The sequence below is a fragment of the Pundamilia nyererei genome, unplaced genomic scaffold (genome assembly GCF_000239375.1).
Source record: "Pundamilia nyererei isolate P.nyererei 1_Seehausen unplaced genomic scaffold, PunNye1.0 scaffold00283, whole genome shotgun sequence".
NCBI lineage: Eukaryota > Metazoa > Chordata > Actinopteri > Cichliformes > Cichlidae > Pundamilia > Pundamilia nyererei.
In genome coordinates, this window is record NW_005187684.1 from 544632 (window position 1) to 553297 (window position 8666).

At 38.2% G+C, this 8666-nt stretch overlaps 1 protein-coding gene across 1 annotated transcript in view; it reads left to right on the forward strand.

Moving 5' to 3' along the window:
* The window catches only part of cpne2 (copine II), a 55110-nt gene that overhangs the window by 14352 nt on the left and 32092 nt on the right, over positions 1–8666 (forward strand). Inside the window, exons 5-10 of the mRNA XM_005750650.1 lie at positions 272–343; positions 1691–1774; positions 1953–2042; positions 2343–2441; positions 4383–4469; positions 6496–6555. Of these exons, the coding sequence (XP_005750707.1) occupies positions 272–343; positions 1691–1774; positions 1953–2042; positions 2343–2441; positions 4383–4469; positions 6496–6555 (492 nt within the window). The remainder of the gene's footprint in view (positions 1–271; positions 344–1690; positions 1775–1952; positions 2043–2342; positions 2442–4382; positions 4470–6495; positions 6556–8666) is intronic.

An 8666-nucleotide genomic window follows, 5' to 3' on the forward strand; every position in this document is an offset into this window, starting at 1 on the left:
CCATGCACCTGATTGAAAGGTGTCAATGTCTCAATGCACTTAATGAGTTACAAGACAAATGTAAAAAATGCACACTGTGCTGTGTCACCTAAACTTGCTGTTGTCTGTGATGTTTACGTGAACGGTATGGCTACAGTCGCTGATCCTGATGTCATCGAGGCTGCTGCCGTTACCGTGTTTGCCAACGATTCCTGTTGCTGTTGTTGATGTAAATGTTAATATTTGTGAGTGCTTCTGCTGCCGCTAATGTTGTGTGGTGCTCTTATTTTAGATAACAGCGCAGGAGTTGTCTGACAACAGAATCATCACTTTGACCCTGAGTGGGCGTAAACTGGATAAGAAGGTAGGCAGTTAGACCCCCGCATGCTCACACACGTACACACACTCAGGGTACAAATCCAAACACACACATACACACACACTCAGATATATTTGAGCATGCATACCACTTTAGGTCACACAAATACAGCCCACACAGACGAGATTTAAATGCTTTCATAGTCTTCACCTTTGTCTGCCAAACAACAGGCTATCAGGTGCTGGGGTAGCTGGAATTAAAACTGTTGTTTTGACACATTAAATATGTATTTTGGGATGTTTGTTGAAACAACTGCAACCTCCAACAGTCATTCCTGCAGCATTTAGTATTGACAGATAATTTTGATTTAGTTCTAGTCGTAGCCTTTTGACTAAAGCATAAAATGGCTTCAGTCATAATTTTGACATTTAAATTCTTTTGATTTCAGTTTAGTTTTAGTTGAGTATAAATATCATAAGATTATAGTAAAGTAAAAAACAAAAAAAACCGCTGTATAATCTCCCAGTGTCAATTAAACCTTACTGCATAAGGTCGCTGATAACAAAGACTATGACAAAAATAATTTTTCAAAGAAATTTATTCAATAAAATTGTCCCTAACAACACTTTGTTTGAAACAACATTAAGGAACAATTACATTCCCAAAGCCTGTTTATATCAGACTAAAATCACTGGGTGAAACCAGGAACCAGGACAAACAACATTTACAGGAAACGCACATTTGGGCCATATGTACTGCGGGCATGATTGAACTGAAAGTGTATTGTGTGTATTGTGTATGATGCTAGTGATTCTGGGATGTTAAAACAGGTATGGAAAGGGGTTTGAAGTTTTCAGTGGGTTTGTAACAGCAACATGTTTCTAAACCCTGAAATATTAAAAAGTAAGTGCGCACAATGACTCAGCTGCCATAATAGGTGCTACCTTTATGTAACATTACAAGGTGTTTTGGCCTATGGTACAATGCACTGTGTACTACAGTACACATATGTACCTTTTAAACACTATCATGTGGTGTTATTTCCGATTGAAGGACAATTTCAAAAATTGTTGATATTATAAAATTGTTACATATTAAATATCGCCGTTTAAGCAGCTTTGATATACTGCAACTCAGAAACATCATAACTGTGAGTAGGATTCAAGCTCAAGCTGTGTACCTGCTGTATGCTGTAGTTAAAACTCCAGTGAATTAATTAATCAATCTGATCTTTTAAGTGTTCAAAGAAACTTTTTTTTTTTTTTAGAAATCACCTGTAGTTTTGCAGTTGTCATGCAGTGGTTAGTGGTTGCAGTTTTGTGAAAGAGATAAGAGATGTAAACAGACAAAAAAAGACATGAGGGCAAATTCACCGTGTGTTTGTTTGTGCAGGACTTCTTTGGGAAGTCAGACCCTTACCTGGAGTTTCACAAACAGGGAGAAGATGGTAAATGGATGCTTGTGCACAGGACAGAGGTGAGTCATTGGCAGAGGTTAAACTTACCTTCTGTTACCTGACTGTTATTATCGTTGACTGTCATTTTCAGCTAAACTTGGCCTCACACAAAGTGGTACAACTTTAATTACAGACATAAGTTCAGGTAATTGCATCATACATCCGCTCCTCTGCCTATTTTTGTGTCTGTGACTTCAGGTCATAAAGAACACTTTAGATCCAGTGTGGAAACCTTTTACCGTGCCTCTCATTTCTTTGTGCAATGGAGACGTGGACAGAAGCATCAAGGTTAGTAGTAAGAATTTTTACTTTCTCTATTAGAAGACATGTTTAGTATCTAATGTAATCTTCACTGAATCTAACAGGTGAGATCAACTGTGAAAAAAATAAAAAATAATTTTATCGTGTCCTTTGGCTAGAATGTCAAACTTGAAAAAAATTAAAAAGGAAGTGAAGAGTCAGTACAGAAGTGAAAGTAGGACACAGATACCAGAAACCACATAACCGCTTGAGTTTCCACTTTTATTTATAAGCTGCCCATGTGAAAGAAAAGACTAGCATGATGTGATGCATTCTGCACAATTACAGGTGCTGTGTTATGACTACGATAATGATGGAGGACATGACTTCATTGGAGAGTTTCAGACCACAGTTGCAAAGATGAGTGAAGCCCAGAACTCAGTGGAGGTAAAACACTGACATGATTGTGCTTGTGGCTCCATTTTAGCAGGTGGCATGTTAGCATGCTATTTGCTAGCAGATAACACAACTCAAACATGATTTAACACTGTTTATTGATAATAAAGGTGACAGGCTCATGAGAAGAATGGTAAATGGTAAATGGCCTGTATTTATATAGCGCTTTACTAGTCCCTAAGGACCCCAAGGCGCTTTACACATCCAGTCATTCACCCATTCACACACACATTCACACAAGAAAATGACCTAGGTCAGAGAGCGGCTCGAGAAAGGGCTTATTCAGGATAAGCGGTGCCTCCCAGGTTTAGGATATCGCTGTTACACATATGAAAGAGGCGAGAGTAGGGGGATGCAGGGTGGGCCGCAGAAATGCTAACAAATAGGTGTGCAAGCCAGGAAGGCAGTACGTGCAGCATACATAAAATTAAAGCTAATGAGTTTAAGCATTTGAATCCTTTTGTAATGCAGTGTCAAGCTGTGTACACACTGGAAGCAATTGGGCCAACATTGCAACAAGAAACTAAAGAAAGTGAATCACATTCAGCGACTTTGAGCCAATACGGGCGAAATAAAAGCTGGTGATCAAAAGTGGGCAGGGCCCAAGATAAACTTGACGCAATTTCTAGACAGGACCTGTATATATGACATATGACCTGGATGTGAACACATTAGAGGGTCATCTAAGCAACCAGAACTTGGAATGTCTACAAGCAACCAGGCATCGTACAGCAGTGTGCAACTAGTGAATTGTTTCCAGTGTGTACAGAGTTTAGTAGTAGGGTAATTAGATAATAATAAAGAGACATTATTTAAGTAAATACAATGTAATTACTAGACTTATAACTGTGCAATTGCTTGGTAGTAAGAGTACACATGGGTATATCTTAGGTTAGACTTTGTCTTATGCGACACGGTAACAAACTTGTGATTGGGTTTTACTTTGGTAATTTCATGATATTTATCAACTGATATCAACTTATGAGCCCAAGTGTTAACTTGTAATGTGAAGTGCTATAATTCATTTCTTACCACATGGCTGTATTTCTGCCTGTTGTGGCTTGATTTATAGTTTAGAAGCATTCATTTATACATTGGTATTGTTTCTAATTTTATTAAGATTTAGTCTTTTCGCATGTGAGTTCCTGATCTGTCAAAGATGTATGATGCACTGATAAGAACGTAGGTCATTCATTAGCAGGTCTGTGTGTGCGCGCGCGCGTGTGTGTGTGTTGCTAGTGAAATTGCATGCGTGCATGTGCCAAAGCGGCCTCATGACTTGTTCTCCCACTGAGTCTCATCATGTGTGGTAATGATGTTGGGTGGGGGAAATAACAAGGAAATAAAGATAAGAGGCAGGATGGAGAGGTGGGGGGGTGTAAGCAGAGCGAGAGCGAGAATGGAATGAATAAAAAGAGAAGTGCTTTTGAGATGTAAAATATCCCTTAGCCGAGCCTTAGTAACATGACAAGGCATTTAGAGTTACCTGTCATATGAATCGCTGACTGACTAAAATGTCTGTTTTGATCAGACATTGCCACCTAAGAGTGTGTCTGTGTGACTTACAGTATTAGCAGCCATCCTGTCCTTCACTTTTCTTTCAACAGCATCACATAAAATTAAATCTTTCTGTTTTTTAACACTGTATTGTTTTCATTTTCACTGTATTAATGGTACTATATCACTATAGTTTGACAGTCAAGGTGAACCTGCTCTCATCATTATGGGGAAGCTGTGAATCCAAGTCGCAGTCTTTCGATCGTCTGCCTCTCTGATCATTTTCCCATCTCACACCAACTCTTTTCAACTCTGCTGTCATCTCAGCTTTTCCTCTCCTTGTATTGTCCCTGCTAAACCCACTCCTCTGTTACTGATAGTGACACATTCATTTTAATTCCTTTCATTTCCTCTTACCCGTTCCTGTATCTGCAGGTGGAGTTTGACTGCATTAATCCCAAGAAACAGAAAAAGAAGAAGAATTATAAAAATTCTGGAGTTATCATTGTCAAGTCCTGCAAGGTGAGGACGGATGGAGGTTTCTTAGCAATCTTAATCTTCGGTTGCATATAAATTTAGTAGAATTGCAGTAGATGTATTCTTTTTCTTACTGCTGTCACCGACACATTCAACTTGTGGCTTCACATATCAAACGTGTTTCCAAATCTAAAATCAGATCAATATTTTTAGATTGCCTGGCATATTTCCCTGTGGAGAAATATGCCAGGAAAAATAAATTAAGAAGCAAATAACAATAATTACAGCTGTGTTGTAAACTGGGGAATCTGTACTCAGTCAGGAAATTGAGTGATATTTTAAAAGAATGAAAGCAATGTTTTGGTTTTACATGCTCAAGCATTCATCATTATTAGTTGTCATGTTCTGATGTTTCCATATGGTTTAATGTTGGTTTTAACTGAAAGCTTATAGCTCTTATACAGGTGCTAAGTTTATAGTAGATTTCCCCCAGTCAAGTCTGTCCCGTATTCAGTAAGTGAAAATAAAATAAACAATAAAAGGTGAATCAAATGGACCATTACGGCAAGGCTGGGATGGTCAGTTTGGTAAAGTAAATCCGTTGGGCATCTTTCTTTGCCTTTAGACAACAATTCTGAGGGCAAAAGAGCCAAACGGGACAGGCCAAAAAAAAACAAAAAAAAACAAAAACAATTTATAGTAGATAAAAAAAAACTTTAATAAAATAAAACACTGTGATTGTTACTGTTATTAAGTAAATTTTGCTAGTCGTGGTTCGGAGCCACTTGTTGCCTTTATAACTGCCTTAATTCTTCATAGCATACAAGCTGCTGGGAACATTGCTCAGAGATGCTGGTCCATGGTGACATGATGGCTTCACACAGCTGCTGAATCTTTGTCAGCTGCACATCGATGCTCACTTTGAACTTCTGCATGGCCACATGCACTAGATCGCTACCGTGTTGATGATTGAAATTTGTGTTAACAAACAGTTAAAGTCCCCTGAAGTTTTTAGGAAGGGGGCAGAAGAAACAGAGCAGTGATGTTTTTCTACAGTTCCACTTATTTGTGTTTTAGTTGCTCCAGCTTCGGATGGAAATGCTCTCCATTTAGCTGCTACATCTTTACCAGCCGCTTGTATACTTTAACTTTCTGATATACCTTTGCGCCAGGATTTATAAGTGAACCATGAGGCTTCACCGGAAAGTTCTGCAGTAATTCCTGCAGTAATGAACTAAACCCGTCCACACAGAGCAACACAGATATTTCACAATGAATTCAGCAGCACAATTGAGTAAAGTTTGATAATACCACTGGTATATCAAACTTTTGTTTTAAATATTAGCTCAAGAAGTTTGATCCATTAGCAGTCTAAGCAGGAGCAACAAAAATAACTCACCTACAGTAGCAAATCAAATAAATTATCCGGCCTCTCATCACGTCTTAATGATCCATCTTAACACTCGACTCAGTGCATTTCAGTTTTGATCAACTGACGCACTTCTAACTGGGCGTTCATAACTCCACTTGAATAGCTAATTAGTACGATGGCTCAGAGCCCCACAGAGGACACATTAAGCTGAACCATGGAGTCTTTAGATGCCTGTTGGAATAACATTAAAGCTGTGTGCGTGCAATGACAAGCTTTCATAATTGATTCCTTTCCTTCTTTCCATCTTTTTTTTTCTTACACACAATCATGAACAAGCCTTTGTACAGAGACACACATAGGGCACAGCGCATGAAGAAAATGGCTAATATAGTAATTATATTTGTTGGCTGGCAGCAGGGATTAGACTAATGACGGTAAAATCCATGCTAAATATTCATTGTAATTGGAGTGCTCAAACAAGATAAGTGGTGCTCTTCTGGTTGCACATTATGTCACGAAAAACATATGTCAGGTTTGTTTAAAAAATTTAAAAAGAATAATGTCTGTGTTTATGTTTGCAGCAAACTTAATGGTGAATGATAGAAAATATAATTTCATCTATAGATCTGATCTTCAGCAGATCAGTTCTCACTTGCACACTTATTTTCCTGATTTCTTGCTTTTTTCCCGTGTCTCTAGATTACAAGGGACTACACTTTTCTGGATTACATACTGGGAGGATGCCAGCTCATGTTTACAGTAAGTACAATATTAGCTTGCATGTTTATATCTCTGCAGTAATGTTATAATGGGATATCGATCCAACTCTAACCCTGTCTTTTATAAACCAAAAGAAAAAGGGTTAAAAACAGAAAGGTGGTACTGATTGTTGTAAAGAGGAGAAATTGGGTATCGTGAAATGTTGAAATGGTTGAAATGGAAAATGAATGAGACAAATGAGGAAAGAAAGGGAGAAAGATAAACAACAAGAAGATATTTTACCAGAGGGAGGGGGAGAGACAGAGAGGCGTCATGGTCTATTTTAGTCTCTTGTTAGTAGAAACTCTTGTGTGTCCCCGATGATGTCACACCTTTTTGTGCAACTCAGTGAATGAGAGAGAAAGAGTCCTCTTTTATAGTAGCCAGGCGCAATCGCTGCCACACATTGAGTTGTTTTATTAATATATTTCCTATAGCACTCATGCAATGAGAGAGTACACACATAGACACACATGCACTTCACTGCATGTACACAACGACCCCTTTTCCCTCCTTCTCTATCTCTCCAACAATTTTCCAGCTTTGTGAGCTAGAACCAGGCTCCAGATGTAGCAGAATGAAGATAACGTAGTTCCTTACATTTTGTGGTATTTCTTGTAAAGCGTGTTCTCAGATTGGACATCTGTGCTCCACATTGTACAGTTATATTTGTCAAGATTCATGTTTTCTCTACAGATGTACTGCAGGAGAGTTGATCGTTTCTGATTATATAAAATATAATGGATAGTTTAAATATCCTCCATGCACTTTGGTTTTATTCTCTAATGCTGGAAAAAAATACTTTGAGTACTCATACAGAGTAATGTAAAAAAAAAAAAAGTACACCCTTACAGTCTGAGCACCTCTGTAAAAGTATATGTTTTGTCATTTTGCTAGCCTGGAGCATTCATGTGTATGTTAACACAATGCCAGCCAAATTCACTTTAATCTCGTGTTGTGCGATGCTCAGAAAATCTGCAAAAAAAAAATCCAAGGGCAACAGATCTCAGTAAATGTTAAAGTTTATGATGGTACAATTAGAAAAGACACTGAATAAGAATGACTTGTTTAGGAAGGGTTGCCTGGAAGTTGTATCTGACAACAATGGACAGACAAGACCAAAGTGGAGATGTTTAGCCACTAAGTAAACCGTGAACTCCTTTGAACAACAAAGTATTGCAGAGTCAAATGTGAGGCCGATATCTAAAATTTGACTCAGATTAGTTGATGCCACAGGACGATGATCCCAGCAACACTACAGCAGAATGTCGGATAAAGAAAAAAATCATGGTGTTTCATTGACCCAGGCTTCAGCATGAAGTGCTGTGGTCGGACCTTAAGATAGCTGTGCGTTAAAATCAACGCCTGCAAACCTTAATGAACTGAAGCAACACTGTAAATAAGAGGGGGCTACAATTCCTCCACAATGATCTGAGAGACTGATACAAAGTCATCCAGAAAACAGTTTCTCCAAGTTATTACTGAAAGTGGCTCTACAACCTACTGAATCATGGGGTGGATGAGTTTTTGAAGAAGTCGCTGTTACATGATTGCAAATGTTGGTATTCAAAAAAACGGCAGAGAGAAAATACATAACCACTAGTGCTGGAGAGATATAACCTGTACTCACAACAATAACTCATACAATGTGAAGTCAGGAAAAGAAGTATTTAATTAAATCGATGTAGCTCTACATATTAAACCAGCCAAGACAGGAAAGGCTATATTACATTTTTAATGCAAAGCATCTGGCATAACAGTTGATTTCCATTATGTTTATTCTGTTTAAGAAGGAAAAGGTTTAAATATTAACACGTGCACTTAGGTCCATCATGTAAATTTGCTAGATTTAGCCATATAGGCTAATTTTCATTTGCAGTCACTGGAGGTTAGTGCTATTCATAACCAAATTAATGAAATCCTAACATCTTTCAGGGAAAACCCACATGTGAACACATGTTGTGAGAAAATTAGTGTTGTGGGAATGGGCAGTATGCTGAATTTATCAGTAGAAATTGAAATGCGTAGGAGTTTGTGCTCAGTCAACGAGTTTACAGTGGGGCAAAAAAGTATTTAGTCAGCCACCGATTGTGCAAGTTCCCCCACCTAAA